The sequence below is a fragment of the Gossypium hirsutum genome, chromosome A12 (genome assembly GCF_007990345.1).
Source record: "Gossypium hirsutum isolate 1008001.06 chromosome A12, Gossypium_hirsutum_v2.1, whole genome shotgun sequence".
Taxonomy (NCBI): domain Eukaryota; kingdom Viridiplantae; phylum Streptophyta; class Magnoliopsida; order Malvales; family Malvaceae; genus Gossypium; species Gossypium hirsutum.
Genome location: NC_053435.1, coordinates 64,598,308 through 64,623,136, shown reverse-complemented (window position 1 = coordinate 64,623,136; position 24,829 = coordinate 64,598,308). Strand labels below are relative to the sequence as shown.

General features: G+C 37.5%; 1 protein-coding gene across 1 annotated transcript; it reads right to left on the bottom strand.

Moving 5' to 3' along the window:
* Window positions 1-19,826: 19,826 nt before the first annotated feature.
* Window positions 19,827-21,065, bottom strand: LOC107939774 (protein PHOSPHATE-INDUCED 1). The gene is made up of 2 exons (XM_016873149.2): window positions 20,459-21,065; window positions 19,827-20,381 (listed from the first exon to the last, which is right to left on the bottom strand). The coding sequence occupies exons 1-2, from the start codon at window positions 20,847-20,849 to the stop codon at window positions 19,954-19,956; spliced, it is 819 nt and encodes a 272-aa protein (XP_016728638.1). The 5' UTR covers window positions 20,850-21,065; the 3' UTR covers window positions 19,827-19,953.
* Window positions 21,066-24,829: the final 3,764 nt, after the last annotated feature.

Below are 24,829 nucleotides of genomic sequence, written 5' to 3'. Positions count from 1 at the left end.
AGAACCCGATACGGGCCAATGTACCGCGGACTCAACTTGCCCTTCTTACCAAACCTTAATATCTTCTTCCAAGGTGAAACCTTCAAGAAGACCATCTCACCCACTGAATAGTCAATCTCCTTATGCTTCAAATCTGCATACGACTTTTGCCTATCAGATGCTTCCTTTAACCGATCTCTAATTAGTCTGACCTTATCCTCAGTATTCGCTACCAACTCAGGTCCAAGAACCTATCATTCCCCTAGTTCGGTCCAACAACTAGGTGTATGGCACCTACGTCCATACAGCGCCTCATATGGTGCCATTCGGATACTCGCCTGATAACTATTGTTATACGTAAACTCTGCCAACGGTAAGTAATCCTCCCAACTACCTCTGTGACAACCCTAATGTGACCCTAGTCGGGAAGTGGTTTTAAGACCACAAAAACCGAGTCATAAAAATAATTAACTGTCATATTTGATGCTTATTATATGTATATATGCATGTGTGAAAATTTCATATTTGAATTTTGTTAATTGTAGGTGAATTTTAGTAAATAGGACTTATGTGAGAGAATTTAGAACTGTGCTAGGAAAATGTAAAGTGGCCTATTAATGCGTGCTATAGAAATGATGGGTTTGCATGTCAAATTGCCCAAAATTTGAGCTAGTGGCCGGCCATGCTATGGGTCATAGCATATTTTAAGCATGGTGTGTTAATGTTTCATGTTGGAAAGAATAAAATAAAAGAGTTAGTAATAAAATAAGGGGATGAAGGGTGATGAAAACAAAGAAAAAAAAATGTGTTCATCCTTTAACATCTTTCGCCGAAAATTCTAAGGAGAAAGGAAGAAGAAAGGTTGAAGAAGTTCGGCCATGCATGTAACTAGGCTAAGGTATGTTTGATGTTGCTCCATGAGATTCATGTATATTTTTAGTTGTTAGCTTGAGTTCTACCTAGCCCATGGTTTAAATCTTTGCTATGTGAGGGAGATGATACTCGGCGATGGGGTTGTCTTCTTGGTTGGTGTTTGATGTTGTGTTGATGAGGTATGAAGATGATAGAGTTTGAGTGCTCAACAAAAAGGATGGATGTGAGTGTGTGTGAGAATTTGAAAAAGGTAGGTCTTAGCAACTTCATGAAGCATTCGGCCATGGTAGGAAGTAGAAGAGAAATATAGTTGTTGTTCATGTTAGATGAAGTAGAGAAGTTGTGTGCTAAGGCCGAATGTGACTTTGAATACTATTGAGTAATGTATGTGTTTTGAATTGATGGAATGGAGAGGATGTTTTAATTTTGTTATGAATAATTATATGTTAAATTAAGGGTTGCTAAGTTAGCTATTAAGGTGAAGTGCAAATGTTAGTATTTGATTACTAGTGTATATATGTGTTTTAGCCGAGCTTTGAACTTGAAACAAAATGGTAATTAGTCAATACAAGTGACCATATTTGTAGAATGTATTAAGTATACAATCGGCCTCACCATAGACATGCATATTCGGCCACATGAATGAATACATAGATTGATGTTGTACGTTCGGCTATAGGTAAGCATATTGATGGCTTTATCTTGACTTAGAAAATCGGCTAAAGGAGAATATTGGCTAATATGTTGAATTTGATTCATGATTTCATACATATATGACTCTAATGCCTAATATACATGGGCTAAGTACCTTGAATTTCTCCTTGATGTTCAAAATGATTAAATCAATTTATTTGTTAAATTAAGCTCAAGAGCAAAGGGGAACTAAATCCGACAAAGGAAAGGAAAAGGTGATCGAATAGACGTTGAAATCGTTCGACAACATTCGAGGTAAGTTTCTGAGTAATGAAACTCAGTTTACGATTTGATTAAGTTATGACGTATAAGCATAACAAATAAACGGTGATATAATGATTCTACTTGAATTATATGTTGAGTTAATTAGTCTATACGTATGACGGGTAGCCGTATGTGCATAGAGATCATGTCATAAAGCAAACCAAATCATGCTGTTTGTATGTGGCTATTACGCTGAAAATGGGAATGCTTAATAAGTGACTTGTGTTTGAATTCTAGTTATGAAAATGAAATAGAGATGTGTCATGATTTATTGATATGTGCATGAATATTCGGATGATAACCGGGCTAAGTCCCGAAGGCATTTGTGCGAGTTACTATTTCCGGGCTAAGTCTCGAAGGCATTTGTGCGAGTTACTATTTCCGGGCTAAGTCCCGAAGGCATTTGTGCAAGTTACTATTTCCGGGCTAACCCCGAAGGCATTTGTGCTAGTTACTATGTCCGGGCTAAGTCCCGAAGGCATTTGTGCGAGTTACTATAACCGGGCTAAGTCCCGAAGGCATTTGAGCGAGTAGCTATATCCGGCTAAATACCGAAGGTACTTGGTTTGGGAATGAGCGATCTTGCTGTAATAATTTCAACTAATACGCTCATAAAATCCCAACGATGAGGTACGTTTCTTATATACATTGGAGTAGTTGATTCCTTTTTAAATATTATTCGCTTAGTCGATTAATGAGCTTCCGGCCTTTGGTTAAGTTGATCCCTTATGTATGAATATAAGGGTTGGGAATGTGAAGTAGGACTGATTTTTGAGAATATGTGTATATGAAATTATTCGTTTAGTCATATGAATGCTATACTTCAGTTGTGCATGATTTCATTACTCAAAACTTACTAAGCATTAAATGCTTATTCCGTTTCTTTGATTCTTTGTTTTATAGGTTTTGGTTCGTCAGCTATCGGACTCGGGATTGTCAAAGTCGAAGTCGTCCACACTATCAAAGCCCTTTTGGTACTCATTTAGATGAACTCTGAAAATGGCATGTATAGGACTACCCTTTTGTTGTTAGTCAAGTACTTTGGTGTTGTATATATTTGGATAGCCATGCGAAAATGGCTTATATATTTTGAGCATAGTGTTATAATCATTTTGTATGTATATGGTTATTGAGAGGTGTGGATATGCTTGGCAATGATTGGCCATTGAAATGGTTAATCATGATTATATTTTGTGCCATATATGCTAAAGGGCTAGTTGAATCATGGAAACTACGAAATAGGTAAAGTCTACCTTAAAGGCAGATGCTGACAGTAGCAGTGATGTAAAATTTGAAAAATCACTAAAAATAGTAGGAATGGAATTAAATAGTGAATAAATTATTTAATCGAACCTTGACGAATCTACTTTCATATGGAAGAAACAAAACGATCATATGAGTCGTATTTTAAGAGATATTTAAGTTTTCATGGAACAGGGCCAGAGCGATTTTTGGATCCCCTGATCTGACTTTGGAAATTCACTATAAATTAACCAGAGATAATTATAAGTCATTCCATATATGTATAGATTCCTTTTTAAGTCTAGTTTCCTTAGAAACAAACGGCATAAGTATTGAATCCATGTACAGGGAGATATATAAGTCGTAATGCATGAAGGTCAGAGTAGTCGAACCCTGAAACAGGGGAGACTTTAACTAATAAACTGTACTAATTGACTAGACCAAAAATTCTGGTTTTCGAGTTTTGGAACTCGAGATATGATTTTTAAGGTGACAGTGATGCAGTTAGCCAGCTTGTCTGGAAATTTTAAATGAACTGTGTTTTACAATAAAATAAGTCTGTTAACACCTCGTGTTCGACTCCGGCAACGGTCTCGGGCAAGGGGCGTTACAATTTTATTGGTATCAGAGCTACGGTTTAGTCGATTCTAGGACTACCATAATATGTTTGGGTCTAGCTATACGTGCCATTATGTGATTATTTGATAGTGTAGTGATTTTTGACAATTGAAAATGTGTTTATTTATAGTAATGGATCCCGATCCCAACCGAGCGGTAGCTGATGATCTTGAGAGTGTAGCGCCTGCTCCCGCGCAAGGGACAGCACCGGCGGACTCTCAACCTATTGCTAGTAATCCGAACGATGAAGCTAGACAAGCTTTTTATAGCGTGATGAATGATTGGTTCAACCAATACATTCGAACTAATACGGCTGTTCCACAACCCTCATTCCCGACTAATACAACCCCCGCACCTGCAATGCCTCCGGTCACTGACCAAATAAGGTCAAATAAGCCCCCAGTTGACAGAATTCGAAAACACGGAGCTACTGAATTTAAAGCTACGGACAGCGACGACGCCGAGCAAGCTGAATTTTGGTTGGATAACACTATTCAGGTACTTGATGAACTATCTTGCACACCCGATGAATACTTAAAGTGTACTATCTCCTTGCTACGTATTTTGCCTACTATTGGTGGAATACGTTGATTTCTGTTGTGCCCAGAGAGCAAGTAACTTGGGAGTTTTTCCAAACCGAGTTTCGAAAGAAGTATATCAGTCAGAGATTCATTGACCAAAAACGGAAGGAATTTCTTGAACTTAAACAAGGTTCCATGTCGGTTACCGACTATGAACGAAAATTTGTGAGGCTTAGCCGGTACGCACGAGAATGCATTTCTTCAGAAGCTGTGATGTGTAAACGTTTCGAAGATGGACTGAATGATGATATAAAGCTGTATGTTGGCATTTTAGAAATCCGAGAATTTGTGGTACTTGTCGAGCGAGCTTGCAAAGTCAATGAGCTCAGTAAGGAGAAAAGGAAAGCTGATATGGGAGCAAAGGAGTTTCGTAAGAGATCTTCGGGAAAGCCCTTCCAACAGTCATCGAAGAAATTTAGAGATGACTTAGGCCGGTCTAGAGACACTTCGGGTTTTTCTAGACGAGATCGTGACCGACCCCCTGTGAGTACACGAGTCACTTCGGTCGTCAGTGTTGGAAACGATCATCGAGACAGAACGGAGTGCCAGTATTGTGGTAAATGGCATTCGGGGAGTTGTAGATTCCATGACCACTCCTGTTATAAATGCGGATCAGCTGACCATTTTATCAAGGATTGCCCGAGACTGTCTGAACAAAATGTAAATCAGAGTGGGAAACCAGGTGCTACTACTGCTCGGGGTAGACTGTCTAGAAACACGGGCAATGCTAGTGGCAGTCAGAGAGGATCTAGAGATGCTACAACCAGATCTAAGGCTCGTGCGCCTGCTAGAGCTTATGCTATACGTGCACGCGAGGATGCTTCTTCGCCTGATGTTATTACCGGTACTTTCACTCTCTTTGATACTAATATGATTGCTTTGATTGACCCTAGTTCTACTCATTCTTATATATGTGAAACCTTAGCAACCAGTAAGACTTTACCTGTTGAGTCTACTGAGTTCGTAATTCGGGTGTCAAATCCCTTGGGTCGTTATGTGCTTGTCGACAAAGTGTGTAAGAAATGTCCCTTAGAAATCAGAGGTTCCTGCTTTCTGGCCAATTTGATGCTTTTACCGTTTGATGAATTTGATGTTATCCTCGGTATGGTTGGCTAACCGTTCACGATGCAGTTGTAAATTGCAAAAGAAAAACTATCGATTTGAGGTGTGCAAATAATGAGATGATTCGAGTTGAGCCTACTGACTTGAATGGGTCGCTAGCTGTAATATCATCGATGTTGGCTCAGAAATATGTAAGAAAGGGGTGCGAAGCATACCTTGCGTATGTACTTGATGACAAAGAGTTAGAAAAGAAACCTGAATCTGTGTCGGTGGTTTGTGAATACCCGGATGTTTTTCCCGAAGAATTATCGGGTTTACCACCTATTCGGGAGGTAGAGTTTGGTATTGAGCTTGTACCTGGGACTACACCGATTTCGATAGCTCCATATCATATGGCACCAACCAAGTTAAAAGAGTTGAAAGCTCAATTGCAAGAGTTGACGGATAGAGGCTTCGCTCGACCAAGTTCTGACCTTGGGGTGCTCCAGTATTGTTTGTGAAAAAGAAGGACGGAACCATGAGATTGTGCATCGACTATCATCAGCTGAATAAAGTGACAATAAAGAATAAATATCCGTTACCGCGCATTGATGATTTGTTTGATCAACTAAAGGGAGCCTCGGTGTTTTCAAAGATAGATTTGAGATCGGGTTATTATCAGTTGCAAATTCGAGATTCAGATATACCCAAAACTGCTTTCAGAACCAGATACGGTCACTACGAATTCTTAGTGATGCCGTTTGGGCTCACTAATGCCCCCGCGATATTTATGGATTTGATGAATCGAATCTTCAAGTAGTATTTGGACCGGTTTGTAGTTGTGTTTATTGATGACATCTTGGTCTATTCAAGAGATGAAACCGAGCATGCTGAGCACCTGAGATTAGTGTTGCAGATTTTACGAGATAAGCAGTTATATGCTAAGTTCAGTAAGTGTGAGTTCTGGTTAAGAGAGGTGAGCTTCTTGGGTCATGTGGTATCCGCATCGGGTATTCGAGTTTATCCGAACAAAATTTTGGCCATACTTAACTGGAAGCCTCCGAGAAATATTACTGAAGTTCGGAGCTTTTTGGGACTCGCCAGTTACTACAGACGCTTTGTAAAGGGTTTCTCGATGATAGCCACACCAATGACGAAACTACTTCAGAAAGATGTTAAGTTTGAATGGACAGAAAAGTGTCAGAAAAGTTTCGATCAACTGAAAACTTTTTGACTGAAGCTCCAGTACTAGTGCAGCCCGTATCAGGCAAAGAGTTTGTCATTTATAGTGATGCATCCCTACTTGGGTTGGGTTGCGTATTGATGCATGAGGGTTGAGTTGTAGCTTATGCGTCGAGACAACTGAAGCCACATGAGAAAAATTATCTGACCCATGATCTCGAACTAGCTGCCATTGTATTCGCTTTGAAAATATGGCGACATTACTTATTTGGTGAGAAGTGCCATGTATATTCGGATCACAAAAGTCTCAAATATTTGATGACTCAAAGAGACTTGAATCTGCGATAAAGACGTTGGCTCGAGTTGTTAAAAGATTATGAGCTTGTCATTTACTATCACACAGGAAAGGCTAATGTGGTTGCGGATGCTTTGAGTGGTAAAGCACTGTTTGCTTTACGAGCGATGAATGTACACTTGTCCATTCTATCCGACAATGTGTTAGTAGCGGAACTAAAAGCTAGACCATTGTTGATTCATCGAATTCGTGAAGCTCAGAAAGTCAATGATGAATTAGTTGCAAAATGGGCTGAACGTGTTCAAATATGGAATCAGAGTTTCAAATTGATGATGACGATTGTTTGAGGTTCAGAAGTCGTTTGTGCGTTCCAAGAAATTTAGAACTTATTTCGACGATTCTGAACGAAGCTCATTTTAGCTGAATGTCAATTCACCCGGGGAGTACGAAAATGTACAACGATCTGAGACGTCAGTTTTGGTGGCATGGTATGAAACGAGACATTTCCGATTTTGTTTCGAAGTGTTTAATATGCCAACAACTGAATGTGGAACATCAAGTGCCTACAGGTTTACTTCAGCCGATCATGATACCTGAATGGAAATGGGAACGAATCACGATGGATTTTGTATCTGGGTTACCATTGTCGGCGAGTAAGAAAGATGCGATTTGGGTTGTTGTCGATAGACTGACTAAGTCGGCTCATTTTATTCCCGTACGTACGGATTATTCATTGGATAAACTAGCTGAGTTGTATGTTTCTCAGATTGTGAGATTACACGGGGTACCCATTTCTATTGTGTCGGATAGAGATCCAAGATTCACCTCGCGATTTTGGAAGAAATTGCAAGAAGCTTTGTGTACCAAGTTGCATTTTAGCACCGCTTTTCATCCCCAAACCGATGGTCAATCCGAGCGGATAATTCAGACACTCGAGGATATGTTAAGATGTTGCATCCTTGAGTTTAGTGGTTCACGGGAACGGTATTTACCTTTGATTGAATTCGCTTACAACAATAGTTTTCAATCAAGTATTAAGATGGCACCTTACGAGGCTTTGTACGGTCGTAAATGCCGTACACCATTGTTTTGGACCGAGCTCTGTGAAGGAAAGATTTTCGGGGACGAAAATTTCTTAAGTGGGGGAGAGTTGTGACAGCCCTAATGTGACCCTAGTCGGGAAGTGGTTTCGGGACCACAAAACCGAGTCATAAAAATAATTAACTGTCATATTTGATGCTTATTATATGTATATATGCATGTGTGAAAATTTCATATTTGAATTTTATTAATTGTAGGTGAATTTTAGTAAATAGGACTTATGTGAGAGAATTTAGAAATGTGCTAGGCAAATGTAAAGTGGCCTATTAATGCATGCTATAGAAATGATGGGTTTGCATGTCAAATTGCCCAAAATTTGAGCTAGTGGCCGGCCATGCTATGGGTCATAGCATATTTTAAGCATGGTGTGTTAATGTTTCATGTTGGAAAGAATAAAATAAAAGAGTTAGTAATAAAATAAGGGGATGAAGGGTGATGAAAACAAAGAAAAGAAAAAAAATGTGTTCATCCTTTAACATCTTTGGCCAAAAATTCTAAGGAGAAAGGAAGAAGAAAGGTTGAAGAAGTTCGGCCATGCATGTAACTAGGCTAAGATATGTTTGATGTTGCTCCATGAGATTCATGTATATTTTTAGTTGTTAGCTTGAGTTCTACCTAGCCCATGGTTTAAATCTTTCCTATGTGAGGGAGATGATACTCGGCCATGGGGGCTGTCTTCTTGGTTGGTGTTTGATGTTGTGTTGATGAGGTATGAAGATGATAGAGTTTGAGTGCTCAACAAAAAGGATTGGATGTGAGCGTGTGTGAGAATTTGAAAAAGGTAGGTCTTAGCAACTTCATGAAGCATTCGGCCATGGTAGGAAGTAGAAGAGAAATATAGTTGTTGTTCATGTTAGATGAAGTAGAGAAGTTGTGTGCTAAGGCCGAATGTGAGTTTGAATACTATTGAGTAATGTATGTGTTTTGAATTGATGGAATGGAGAGGATGCTTTAATTTTGTTATGAATAATTATATGTTAAAGTAAGGGTTGCTAAGTTAGCTATTAAGGTGAAGTGCAAATGTTAGTATTTGATTACTAGTGTATATATGTGTTTTAGCCGAGCTTTGAACTTGAAACAAAATGGTAATTAGTCAATACAAGTGACTATATTTGTAGAATGTATTAAGTATACAATCGGCCTCACCATAGACATGCATATTCGGCCACATGAATGAATACATAGATTGATGTTGTACGTTCGGCTATAGGTAAGCATATTGATGGCTTTATCTTGACTTAGAAAATCGGCTAAAGGAGAATATTGGCTAATATGTTGAATTTGATTCATGATTTCATACATATATGACTCTAATGCCTAATATACATGGGCTAAGTACCTTTAATTTCTCCTTGATGTTCAAAATGATTAAATTAATTTATTTGTTAAATTAATCTCAAGAGCAAAGGGGAACTAAATCCGACAAAGGAAAGGAAAAGGTGATCAAATAGACGTTGAAATCGTTCGACAACATTCGAGGTAAGTTTCCGAGTAATGAAACTCAGTTTACGATTTGATTAAGTTATGACGTATAAGCATAACAAATAAACGGTGATATAATGATTCTACTTGAATTATATGTTGAGTTAATTAGTCATACGTATGACGGGTAGCCGTATGTGCATAGAGATCATGTCATAAAGCAAACCAAATCATGCTGTTTGTATGTGGCTATTAAGCCGAAAATGGGAATGCTTAATAAGTGACTTGTGTTTGAATTCTAGTTACGAAAATGAAATAGAGATGTGTCATGATTTATTGATATGTGCATGAATATTCGGATGATAACCGGGCTAAGTCCCGAAGGCATTTGTGCGAATTACTATTTCCGGGCTAAGTCCTGAAGGTATTTGTGCGAGTTACTATTTTCGGGCTAAGTCCCGAAGGCATTTGTGCGAGTTACTATTTCCGGGCTAAGCCCGAAGGCATTTGTGTGAGTTACTATGTCCGGGCTAAGTCCCGAAAGTATTTGTGCGAGTTACTATAACCGGGCCAAGTCCCGAAGGCATTTGAGCGAGTAGCTATATCCGACTAAATTCTGAAGGTACTTGGTTTGGGAATTAGCGATCTTGCTGTAATAATTTCCACTAATACGCTCGTAAAATCCCAACGATGAGGTACGTTTCGTATATGCATTGGGGTAGTTGATTCCTTTTTAAATATTATTCGCTCAGTCGATTAATGAGCTTCCGGCCTTTGGTTAAGTTGATCCCTTATGTATGAATATAAGGGTTGGGAATGTGAAGTAGGACTGATTTTTGAGAATATGTGTATATGAAATTATTCGTTTAGTCATATGAATGCTATACTTCAGTTGTGCATGATTTCATTACTCAAAACTTACTAAGCATTAAATGCTTATTCCGTTTCTTTGATTCTTTGTTTTATAGATTTTGGTTCGTCAGCTATCAGACTCGGGATTGTCAAAGTCGAAGTCGTCCACACTATCAAATCCCTTTTGGTACTCATTTAGATGAACTCTGAAAATGGCATGTATAGGACTACCCTTTTGTTGTTATTCAAGTACTTTGGTGTTGTATATATTTGGATAGCCATGCGAAAATGGCTTATATATTTTGAGCATAGTGTTATAATCATTTTGTATGTATATGGTTATTGAGAGGTGTGGATATGCTTGGCAATGATTGGCCATTGGAATGGTTAATCATGATCATATTTTGTGACATATATGCTAAAGGGCTAGTTGAATCATGGAAACTATGAAATAGGTAAAGTATACCTTAAAGGCAGATGCTGACAGTAGCAGTGATGTAAAATTTGAAAAATCACTAAAAATAGTAGGAATGGAATTAAATAGTTAATAAATTATGTAATCGAACCTTGACGAATTTACTTTCATATGGAAGAAATGAAATGATCATATGAGTCGTATTTTAAGAGATATTTAAGTTTTCATGGAACTGGGCAGAGCGATTTCTTGATCCCCTGATCTGACTTTGGAAATTCACTATAAATTAACCAGAGATAATTATAAGTCATTCCATATATGTATAGATTCCTTTTTGAGTCTAGTTTCCTTAGAAACAAACGGCATAAGTATTGAATCCCTGTACAGGGAGATATATAAGTCGTAATGCATGAAGGTCAGAGCAGTCGAACCCTGAAACAGGGGAGACTTTAACTAATAAACTGTACTAATTGGCCCAACAACAAATTCTAGAAAACAAATTGTAGATGGAATTATGGGTCTAGTTTCAGGAAAAATTTACAGAACTGGTTTTTTAGTTTTGGAACTCGAGATATGATTTTTAAGGTGACAGTGACGCAGTTAGCCAGCTTGTCTGGAAATTTTAAATGAACTGTGTTTTACAATGAAATAAGTCTGTTAACACCTCGTGTTCGACTCCGGCAACGGTCTTGGGCACGGGGCATTACAACCTCGGACGTCGATAATTCATCCCTTCAACATGTCTTCCAAAATCTAAATAACCCTTTCCAACTGACCATCCGTCTGAGGATGAAAAGTCGTGCTAAAGTTCAATCGTGTTCCCAGCGCCTCAGGCAACTTTTGCCAGAACCGAGATGCGAATCTAGAATCTCAATCAGAAATAATCGATATCGACACTCCATGAAGTCACACAATCTCCGCCACGTACAATTTGTCTCACTTCTTAAGTGAATAGTCAGTGTGGACAGGTATGAAATGAGCAGACTTGGTCAACCTATCCACAATCACCCAAACCGAGTCCTTCTTCGTCGGTGTCAAGGGTAGCCCACTCACAAAGTCCATGGTTACCCTCTCCCATTTCCAAAGTGGTATCTTTACTGGCTGGAAAAGTCCAGAAGGTAGTTGATGTTCAGCTTTCACCTGCTAGCATGTTAGGCATTTCCCCACAAACTCCATTACTTCTCGCTTAAGCCCAGGCCACCAATACAATTCTCGCAAGTCGTGATACAACTTATTCCATCCAGGATGCATAGCACAAAGTCCTCCATGAGCTTCTTTTAGTATTGACTGCCTTAATTCAGAGTCCTTCGAAACGCAAACTCTCCCTCGGAAAAACAGAACTCCTTCACTATTCAATCCAAACTCAAAAGTTTCCCCTTTATCAACTTGTTGGAATCGAGAAACTAAAGACTCTTCCTTCAACTGCTTTTCCTTAATCTGATCCACCCAGGCTGGCCTTACTTGCAATTCAGCCAGCAGACTACCATTATCATACAGACTCAAATGAGCAAACATTGCTCTCAGATCAAATACAGCTCTACGGCTTAGGGCATCAGCTACCACATTAGCCTTGCCTGGGTGATACTCAATCGAACAGTCATAATCCTTAAGCAACTCTATCCATCTCCGTTGCTTAAGGTTCAACTCCTTTTGAGTCTGGAAGTACTTGAGACTCTCATGATCCGTGTATATGACACACTGTTCTCCGTACAGGTAGTGTCTCCAAATCTTAAGTGCAAATATTACTGCTGCCAATTCAAGGTCATGAGTAGGATAGTTCACCTCGTGAGGCTTAAGCTGTCTCGATGCATAAGCAACCACTTTACCCTCTTGCATCAACACACAGCCCAAACCCATATGTGATGCGTCACTATACACGGTAAAATCCTTCCCAGACTCTGGCTGAATTAATACAGGTGCCTCGGTCAGAACTTCCTTCAACTTCTCAAAAGCTTCTTGTTGCTTCTTGGTCCAAACAAACAGTGCTCCTTTCCTTATAAGCTTTGTCAAAGGTGCTGCTAACACAGAAAAACCTTCCACAAACCTTCTGTAATACCTTTCCAAACCCAGGAAACTCCAAATTTTTGACACCGACCTAGGTGGCTTCCACTCCAGAATCACTTCAATCTTTCAAGGGTCCACCTCGATCCCCTCAGCAAAGACAACATGACCTAGGAAGGTTACCTCCCTCAACCAAAATTCACACTTACTGAATTTCACATAAAGTTCCCTCTCCCTCAATACTTGCAGCACAATATGGAGATGTTCATCTTGTTTCTCTTCAGTTTCAGAATACACCAGAATATCGTCAATAAAAACGACCACGAATCGGTCCAAGAATGGTTGGAATACCCGATTCATCAGATCTATAAAAGCTGCAGGAGCGTTTTGTCAACCCAAATGGCATAACCAAAAACTCGTAATGACCATACCGAGTCCTGAATGCCGTCTTATGAATACCCACCTCCTTGACCCTTAATTGATGATATCCAGATCGAAGATCAATCTTGGAAAATACTGAAGCTCCTCTAAGTTGGTCAAACAAGTCATCGATTCTTGGCAAAGGGTACTTATTCTTAATCGGCAGTTTGTTCAACTGCCGATAATCGATGCACATCCGTATCGTCCCATCCTTCTTTTTCAAAAACAACACCGGTGCTCCTCATAGGGACACACTCGGCCTAATAAAGCCTCTATCCAGCAACTCTTAAATCTGTGCTTTCAGCTCCACTAACTTCTTCGGTGCCATCCTGTATGGTGCGATGGACACTAGTGTTGTTCCAGGCAACAAGTCAATTCCAAACTCGACTTCTCGATTTAGAGGCAATCCTGGGAGCTTTTCTGGAAAAACATCTTGGAACTCCTTAACGGTTCTAACTTTATCCACCGTCAGACCCTCAGTCTCCGATTGACTCACAAATGCTAGATAAGCCTCACAACCCTTACGAATCCACTTCTCGGCTCTCAATGCCGACACCAGATTGGACAAATAATCCCTTCGCTCACCTATCACCATAACCTCCTCACCATCAGCGGTCTTTAACACCATACGCTTAGCTGCACAGTCCAGAGTTGCCCTATGCTTAACAAGCCAATCCATCCCCAGAATGAGGTCGAATTCTTCGAACAGTAACTCCATCAAGTCTCCATAGAAAATCTTTCCTTGAGTTTCTAAAGGCACGTCTCTATACAGTTTGTCTACCCTAACCGAGTGGCCTAAAGGACTTAGTACAGATACCCCACTCATAGTCTCCTCAGAGTGCACACCTAATGACCGAGATATAGCACATGCAATATACGAATGAGTAGATCCAATATCTATCAAAGCAGTGTACGGTATGCTAGAAATCAAGAACGTACCAGTTATGACGTCGGGTGCATCACCCTCCTCTCGGCGATGAGTTGCATTCACCAACGCTGGCTGTCGAGCCTCAGCATTTTTGACCCCTCTGCCTGGTACTCCTTGACCCTGACCATTTCTATTACTGCCCCTACCTTGTCCACGTCCTCTCGGTGGTTGTGGTCCACCTCTCACCAGTTGAGCAACCTTCCATTCTACAACTTGAACCTGATCTATTTTCTGCTGATAGTCCTTTACTTTATGCTCCATAGATTCGTACTGGAAACAAGCACCAGAATGTTTCCTACACTCGCCTATATGTACCTTACCACAGTCCCCACAAACTTGTGGTCTAACAACATTCATCGAAACTGCTCGAACTGGCCCTTCTACTCTTGCCCTTTTAGCACTCCTATTTGCACCACCCGAGGGTCCCGAATCCTTCCGAAATTGATTCTGATCCTTTTCACAATTCTGTCTTTCAGTATGCTTCACCTCCTCAGCTATCTTAGCTTTATCCACCAAAGCAGAAAAGTCTTGCTCCCTCTGCGGAACAATTAGCACCCTAAGTTCATCTTTAAGACCATCCTCGAAGCGCAAACTACGTTCATACTCTATAGCAACTATCCCAACGGCATACCGGTTGAGCCTTAGAAACTCGGCAACCATCTTACCCTCTTGAACCAGATTTAGAAATTCTTTCTTGCGGGCGTCCACATAACTTTCCCCAACATACTTTCCCTTGAAGACCGTCTTAAACAGCTCCCAAGTCACCCTGTCAGCAGGGGTCCCATCTCTCACAGTGAGCCACCACTGATAAGCCTCATCTCGTAGTAATGATATGGCTCCCTTCATCTTCTGCTCTACGGAATAGTCTAAGTTATCCATAATCCGTTTTGTAGCCTCTAACCAATACTCAACCACATTCGGGGCTACACTAGATACGCCCCTAAAGATCTTCGCCCCGTTAGCCCAGAGTCGCTCAGAAATAGATCCTCGAATTCCGTACCCGTACTTGTCCTGGCAACCCTTTCCAGAACACGAAGCACTGCCTGAGATAGAGCATCATCCCCGGCACCTCGATTATGAGACTCCACTTCTGTTGCCGGTGGTACCGGTGTATCTACCGCCAGCATATGTCTTGAAGACGAAGATCCAGCCCGTGTACTACCTAGGCCACATCCACAGCCCCTTCCACGAGCTGCTCTCGTACTCATGTCGTATTATCTGATTATGAATTTTATGTATCAATTAAATATTTCAATGTTTATTACAGATGTCTTATGAACAGACAATAATTCAGAGTTTTGGTTTTCGCGAAATCGTAGCCTAGCTACAGTCTTTAGTCTACTTATCCAAAAATTTCTATAGTTCCATCATCACCCTAACTAGAGTATCATAATAAGGTTTCAGTACAGGCATATCGCTGATTATTCAGAAATATTCAGAAATATTCAAAATGATACTTACAGACTTGGGCCGGAGATTCGGTGCGCCACCTACTCAGAATCAAATTTTAGAAAACCGAATATGCTTCCCTTGAAATCATTTATTTGTAGGAAGAAAATCTAATTTTTTTTGAACCCATTACACAGCCGAGCTGTTGCAACTTGGCTCTGATACCACTAAATGTAACACCCCAAACTCGGCCCAAACGTTACGGCCGAATCTAGTGTGTCACATTGAAGCGTTACTGTATAGGTCATGTCTTATCTAAAATCCTTCTTAGTGATTTAAGGGTATTTTCGTTATAGATTAAAGTGAATAGAAGCTATGCACCAGGTAGGATGTCGGAAAAAGAGGAGGTGAGTCTATTAGACTGCTTAAGTACCAAGCTCTCCACGGATCCACTCCTAGACATGCACACAACCATTGCCACACTTTAACTGAATGATTGTTCAGGAAAAACCATTTCATTTTAAGCCTTTGAAAACACTTCTTAATTTTTGAAAACGTTTTCATTTCGGAAGCTTTGTCTTGTTTCACGATATTTTGAAATCAGGTAATCTCTTTTAAAAATGTGCCTTAGAGCTATTCAATTTCAAACATTTAAATCCATATCATGCCTAAGCTAATAATCATACTAAAGCAATTAAAAATAATTAAAGCGGTCTTATTACAACTTAAAACCCAAAGCAATTAAAGTAAATGAAACTAATCCAGTCATAAGAAGGAAATTGAGCTTGCAAAACATGTGGCCACTCTGAATCCCTCTCAGTTCCAAGTCCACTAGGGTTGGGGGTTACCTGCACAGATAAAATTAAGGGGTGAGTTTGGAAAACTCAGTATGTAAAATAACCCATCCATAGCCCAGATCAGTTCAAACCACAAAAATAGATTAAGTTGGGCCTTAGCCCTATAGAGAATTCAAAATGAAGCCCATAGGCCCATAACAGAAATAGAACAAATATATCTTGTATACAGAAAACCCAACCCATATCCATCCGTATACACCCCCGTGCCAACCTTACACCATGTGGGGAGACTACTCGACCCACCCATCCGCTACACGTCACAAAATTTGCAGCATGGCTTCCAGAACAGATATTGTGACAGAGCCACCAGATACAGATATTGTGGCAGAGCCACTAGAAACAGATATTTGTGGCAGAGCCACCAGATCAGATATTTGTGGCAGAGCCACCAGAATGCTTCCTCCATCAATATAAACCATATCCCATGCAACAGATATACATGTCATGGCATACAACAAACAGAATCAGAATATCATGCATTTCAGTCAAAATTTACCCTAGGGGTAAAATGGTAATTTTGCACCTAGGGGTATAATGGTAATTTTCATACTTAGGGGTATTTTACTAAATTTAACTATTTTAGGGTTTACACTCATATTACAGCCATTAACACATTAACAGAAACACTTATCAAGCGTTTTTTTCCGAAATTGGGCCCGTTGGCCCATTAACCCGATTTCGGCCCATTAAGCCCAAATATACTGAAGTGCAAAAAATTGCGCACTCTGCAATCATACCACTTGTGATTACCAAAATTAACAACCAAACCATCTCACGAGCGCTCACACGCTCGCAAGTTCACAAAATGCCGATTTTTCAGCATTTCGACTGTTCGGCTTTTACCGATCTAGTCTATAAGTGGGTGTCGTTTACACATCTGATTTGCGACAACTGCTACCAAAATCTCCCACGATATCCTAAAATTGGCACTAGACATGTCAGATCCAAAATACAATGGCAATCATCATAAACTTACTTACCATAATCGGCCATCAATACCTATGGCCCTTGAGATCCTACATTTGCCAAAACTAGAGACTAGATCTAGATCTAGTCATTCCACTTGTCCAAGCCTTCAATCAGCAGCCTCTGGGTCACACTAACACCAACACAAATCAATTGTTACAACCCTTAGAGCCTTAAGCTCCAATCGACAGCCTCCCTATGCCTTTAGGGATTTCGGCTTTTCTAAAACCCGAAATAAAGAATAGATTTGAGTACCTACCTCAGGTTCTTTCAGCCAAAATGATTCCACTTCAGTTTCTACTCAGATCTGATGTAGATCTAGCCATTAAACACTAGCAGAAATTGAATCTTAGAGATCTAAAGATTCGACTATACGTCCGTAAAAACTATGGTGTTTTTGGCTTTTGGAACTGTGAAGAGAAAGATGATTTGGTATGGTGGTTTTTTGTAGTGGTATTTCCGACAGGGGTTAAGGTTTAGAGGATGTGAAAATCAGCCAAAAGAGATGAAGAAAATAGGAGGATTTTGACTAGAAGAAATCGGCACAAGAAATAACTTTTGGGATTTCGACTTTTATGGCAATCGACTATAGAGGTTTAGAAAAGAATGGGAATGAAAGAGATGATGAGTAGAATGGTAGGAATGCTTCAGCCAAAGAAGAAAAGAAGGAGAAAAAGAAAATAGAAGAAGAGAGGAGAAGAGAAGGAAGAATTCGGCACTCAGGAGATCTAACTTTACGTTTTTCGGCTTTTTGCGACACTAAGAAGAGAATAGAAAGTGAAAGCTCTAGGTGGCTAACCCTAATTCAGAAAAACAAAAAGAAAAGAAAGCTTGCCCTAATGTCCATTCAGACCCACGGCCCAACATTTCTAAAGCCCTAGCCGAATTTCCACTTAAACTCTATCACATGCCCGGCACATGCACACAAAAATAAAAGTAACAACACGCTTACCTTGTGACTTGAACTCTGGCTCCCCCTAATCATCCACACGTCACTCCCCAAACACCTAGGTGGGGCCACATGCCACTTTACCTCAGATCTTTTTGTGTCCTATTTTACCACCTTAATTTTAAAAGTCCATATCGCGAGAACCCTCTCTCTCCAAAATTAAAATTCAGGAATTGCCTCGAATTAAATTTACTCTTGGGCCTTTTAATGGCCCACCAACATACTCAGACCCACACCAGACAGTCGAAACATAGTATTTCTAAAATTCATTGAATATTACAGAAATCCTAAAAATCCTGAAAATTAGGGTGTTACATATAGTATAAGGCATAATTAGCTGTCTTTGATCTTTATTGCTATGCCAATACTTTCTCCACCAATTCAACCGCATTTACACCCATTTCCTTCTACCATGTTAACAACATCTAACAATTGGCTTATAGGTGGCCTCTTCATCGCTATTGCCTCTTTGTCACTTTCAGCAAAAATCATTGGTTAGGTAATTTAATATGTTATTTCATAATTGAAAATGCTTTGGCTACTTCAAATTGATACTTTCCCTACTAAATTTAAAGGCTGGAGTTCTAAAAGAGTATCCATCAGAGATAACGTTAGTTTCCTTCTATTGCCTCTTTGGGCCCATTCAATCTGCATTAGTTACTTTGATTTTGAAAGAGATCCAAACGCTTGGATGTTGAGTTTTGATAGCAAGCTCATTTTTTTGGTCTACCCAGTAAGCAAACTGCAACTCCCCATGTTAGCTTTGTCATTTTGGCAAATCAAAGCTTTGTAATTGAGACGAATTTCATTTCAGGCTTTATTTGAAAATGTGGTAACATTCAGCATGCAAGCATGGTGCATATGGCATAAAGGTCCAGTATTTGTGGCCACACTTTTGCTACCTTCTTGGGGTTCATTTTCCTTAGGGATGATGGTTAAGAAGAAATAGGGGGAATAGTGGTAGAGGGTAGAGGGTAATGGTGGGGAGGTTTGCAAAAAACTAAAGGGGTTTCTGATAGGGGGGAGGAATGGTGGGGAAGAGGGAGGGGATAGGAGAGGGATGGAAAATGGCATTTCTATAAAGTGAATAACGGAAAAGGATAGCTCAATTACAGACATAATAGAAAATGGTTAGTGGTGACTATTTTGTTATTTTTTGAAAGTTGAGTGATTGAATTGAAACCTGAGTGACTATTTTGTCAGCTACCCCAAAGTTGAGTGACTGTTTGTGTAATTTATCCTTAATTTAAAGCTAATGGGTATGATTTCATGATGTTTAGACGTGTATTTGAGGTGAATTTATTATTCCAAGGGTCCATGTTTCGAAACTTATATACTGTTATATGTACACTGCATGTCAGTAGCTAAAACCCTAGATTTCTTTGCCCAGGTGCCGAAATATATGATCTATGTATCAGAGCTTTAGCCCAGGTATTCGAGCATAGTTTCTATGATACATCGGCCTTGGACTTGTGTTGTTGTACTATTTTGAGAGTTTTGAGCAGTTTAAAATTCATAAATGAGCCTAGACACCTCTAATGACCCACAAAATGTTTCTAAATGATTTTAAAATAATTTTTCATTAATGATTTAACCTACTTTCGTATTAGTTTTTTTAAAAAAGTTTTGAATTATGAGAAGTCCCCTAACTTTCTAAAGCCGAAAGATCATGAAATTGAATCGATGAGCTACACATATTTGTTTTATGAGTTGGGCATGTCCCTAAATATAATAAACGACTTTGAATGAAATCACATCTAAATCTTTATAAATGTGATGAATTTTATTAGAGGACAATATTATATTACAAATAGGGTTTGCTTTATAAAAGTTAAATTTTGCATAAGTTTGAAAATGTAGTTTTTTGAAACAGATGAAAGATGTTTCAAGTAGAAAAATAGCGTGAAGTGATAGTCCAACAGGTAGAAGTTGTAGGGTTCCAAATTGCGGGAAGTAAGAACCTGCGCCCGTTATTTCCATGAGCACTGAAATTCTCGACAGTTTTTCGATCAGTAAAGACCTTGCCAGGATTTCTAGGGGCGGCTCCGGGACCAAAAATGCCTTTACAAGCTGTAGTAGATTCAATTGGATCAAACTCGATTCCACCATAAAAGCCCGTATTTTGGGGATTAGTGATTGTATTAACTAATGCGCTTGCCAATGCAACTACCATTGCATCAGCTGCCATATTTTTATTTGGTGGTTTAAAGACCGGTCCCTTTGGCCCTGCATCAACCTCGTGGAAAGGCCATCCACATGCTCTAGGGCATTCTATTTCAGGGTCTCCAATCACGATGAATCCTTTGTTGTTCTCTATAATTTCATTACAAATTTTATTATAATTAGAACATACGTGTGAGCAAAAAAAGAGAGAGTAGGTGAAAACTTACCAAATATCCCGTGGTCAGCACATTTTCCAGCGCAAAGCCCATGCATACTCACATCTTTTGCGGTTATGATGAGAGGGAGGAGGTTTGGATCTCCACGATTGACATCTTTAATAAGACGTGGAATATCATATTGTGTTGTCAAGACTTTCCCATACGCATAATCAATGGTGTCCTCTTTTGCCACTTTCACTTCGATTTTAGGGCTATCAACTCCTATAGTTGGTTTTCCCTTTATAGCCAATTGATAGCTTTCAACCACATTCCACCATCTCGAAACGTGAGGTTGGACTTTCTGATTGCCTTCTGTGCTTAATGTTTTGAGGAAGTCCATAATCACTTCCCTTTGAATTTCTTCAGGCTTTCCATACCAAATAAGGTGTAAATTTACCATTCCAGTGAGGATTGGGCCATCATGATAGGTGATTTTTGTTTTTTCAGTGAAGGGATCAAAGGTAGCTCCATAGCAAATAAATGGGATAAAGCAAAGGAGCAACAAGAGGTTAAAGGAGACAAGGCGAATTGAGAAAAAAAGATGCCATTGTAACAGCTTCTTATTTATTTTTATTTATTTAAGGAATGCAACAACTTCTTATTGGAAACATTTGCTGAAAAGTAAAATCAATAGGATGACATTATAGAGTCAAATTAATGGCAATTCATACCACACAAACATGAGCTATTTTTAGGGAAATTATCTCACTTTTCTATTCTACATCCATTTTTAGAATTGCATTTTTTTCAGGTCATTTATTTTAAGAATGGTTAAATTTAGTAATTTTTGGAATTTTATAGATATACCAATTAGGCCAAAACAAGTTGGTCAAATTCTATATTAGACCATGTAATTTGTCTAAGTTGTGGATTTAGTACTTGTACTTTAATTTGATCAATTTTAGTCCTTATACTTTTTGAATTAAGCAATTTTAGTCTCTACACTTTTCAAATTTTGAAAATTTGACTAAACGGTAACAATTAAATATGTTTAGTTGAATTCTGCTATTTGTCCTATATTCTCCATAAAGTTATAGATTTAGTTTATATTCCCAAACTCAACCATTTTCAATTTCTATATTTCTCAAATTTAAAATTTTTTATCTTAATAAAAATGAAAATAATTAAATATGGGATTTTTTTAGTAATATGTGAAAATAAGAAGTTGACATGAAATTACACATGTGATAATATGTTTGTCCCTTTAAATTTTGAAAATAGTACAACTTAACTTAATGAATTTAATAGCTATCATTTGGCGAAGACTAAAATTTTGAAATTCTAAAAGTGCAGATATTGAAAATGACCAAATTGAAGTATAAAGACCAAATCCATAACCTACACATACTGCAGGTGCTAATAGTAGGATTTAACCAAATGAGTTGGTATCAATATTACCAATAGAAAAATGTTGTGAAATAAGGATTATCAAAATTTGTTTACTATCAAAAACATTTGTGTATATATGCTAATATGAAACTCCTAACTGAATTTAGTGTGATGAGTTAATTAAGCACTGACGCAATCAATAAAATCAACAAAACACTCGTAAAAATAACAAAACTCAATTTAATAAAATGTAAATAGTAATTTCATGTTACTAAAAAATATCTTCAATTGATTATGTTATAAAACTTATCCATTTTTATATGTAGTTTGGAGGTTGATGTTGTTAAAAATAATTCAATGGATAAATATTCAATCCTTTCCTTTTGTTTCTTTTCACTATATATTATCATCCAATACAAGTTTAATAAGCTTTCAAAAGTATGACTTTCTTTATTTATGAGTAGATACTACGCATATGAATGGTAATAACTAGTGTATTAGAAAATAATAGATAAACAAATAATGAATTAGATCTTTGTAATCCCCAAACTTAGCCTAAATGTTTTTGACAAATTTCGAAAGTCACTTTAATTCTGTCGAAAATCTATTTTTAATTAAAACAATTATGTTTAATTCGTTATTCTAAAAACTTAGAATTATTTCAAAATAATTTATTATCGTCAAAAAACATTTAGTAATACATGATTATTTTGGGAAAATTCTCTTAATAGATCGAATTATCCCTTTTAATCATTTTAATCAGGAAATTTATATTCTCAATTTTAAAACGTTACAACAATCTAAATGCAAATAATTTGCAACAGACTTAAAAGTACTTAAAAAACTCTATGTTTGAATTTATTTAAAATCATGTAAAACCATTTAAGTGCTAACAACTAAAACTAAAATGTTTAAAAGGTCATTGATTAAGCTTGCATAGCAATAATTGTATCAAAATTATAAATAACCAAAACAGTCCAATGTCCAAAAACAAACCCAAAGATTTTATATAGTATTTTATTAAAATTAAATTCGAGAGACTCCTCCAAATGTTGCATCCAATTCCTACGCACGAGTATTATTTGAAAAGTTTATGAAAACTAAAGGGGGGAGCCAATAAGCTCATTGTGAATTTTACTTTCAAACACAAGTTAATCAAATATGCAAATTTTTATGCATGTGATAATGTCAAATTATTGATAAAAAAGATTATGTATATTTTTTTCAAAACATCCTACCCATCACTATTACACACCAAAAGGAGTTCATCAGTACTCATCCATCCATAACACACTAGCGCATATGTGGACAAAATCACCAAATTCGCAGACAAGTTGCCAAAACACATAGTCGTGGTCAAGCCACCAAAATAGTAAACAAGCTGTCGAAATACATTCGTGGATAAACCACCATATCTGCAGATTATTAAACTATCACATCTTCCTCCTTACAAATTGTCCCAACGCATGTAATTCATCATGGCATGCAATCTCATTTACAAAACAATAGGTATGTTAAACATGCTTTCATGTACAAACCAATATCAATAGTCATGGTAATCCATGCTTACAAAATGATCATATAGCCATGATATCACACAACATGAGATTAGAATAAAATCACATGGTAACAACACATTATATCATATCAATAAGATTTAAGTAAAAATAACTTATCTTAAATCCACATAATCACTCACATGATATTTCGTTATGTCTTATGCTTGTAAAAATAATTAGTTAATCATAATAAAAATCATCACATATTGAACTTGAATAAACACGCACCTTAATCTTGTCCAAAACATGAATTCTAATCCAAACATGAATACTTTAGTTCCAAATGAGTCAAGACTAAATTAATACCTAACAAATCAGATTGAAAACTTAGTATCACTTATGTCTGCTTTGAAAAAAAATTTTGACCACCAATCAATAATATCCAACTTACCATCAAACTTCTTCCACCAAAATTCCAACTTGGATTCACAAAAAGATTATGACTCTTGAATCAAACCTTCAATTCGAAATAACCCTTTGATTAAGGAATATACAACTTTACTCCAAAAGAAATATCATAAAATAGAATTTACTTTACCTTAATAATTACACCCTTACACCAAAGATCAGAAAAGGGTTATAATTGATGAAGATCTTTTTGATTTTGAGTATCTAATAACTAAAGGAAAAATAAGAATAGATAAATGGAAATACCATAAGAAGAAAATATGATATGAAGAATTAAAAATTTAAGATATAAGAATCAAAATTACTTTGTTTACCAATAATTTTCAAGGATGATACATGTTAAAGAACATCATAAAATGATTTTAGGATTCAACAATATGAAAAAAAATAAAGTAGGGAAAAGAATTAAGTAGATGAGAATTATGTTGTTTAAAAAGAAGAATGAAAAAAAGTATTAGTGATATTCAAATGAAGAAAAAAGAAAGAAAAAGAGCTATAAAAGAAAATAGTTTTAAGGTGGTGCATAGGTGGTGATTGTAACAGCCCAGTTTAGATCCTATTCAGAATAGTGATTTTGGGACCAAAAATCCGAGTTAGAAAATATTTTAATATTATTTTTGGTGTCTACAGCATGTTAATTTATATATGTGAAATTTTCGTGATTTAATTTTATCGTTTGAGTGTTCGATTTAATAAAAGGACTTAATCGCGTAAAATGTAAAATTGGCTAGCTATTTGTTAAAGTGTTAAGTTGCTATGTTTTTATATTTTGGGGTCCTTATGTTCATATTTGACCATGTAATATTAGTATGGACGGTTATGGACATGAGTTATAATGTTTTCATATTATTTTATAAAGGTTAAAATAGTAATTTATGTGTTATAATGTAATTAAATAAAATAAAACATAAAAACCATGCATGTTGTTCATCTTTTTGGCCAAACCTAAGAAGAAAATAAAGCTTTTGAAAGCTTTAAAAATTCGGCACTTTGGGAGCTTAATTTGGGTATGCATTTTGCTCGGTTTTTTATGATTTTTACGCTTTTGAGATCGTTGCTTTGAATACTAGCTAGCCCATGCTTG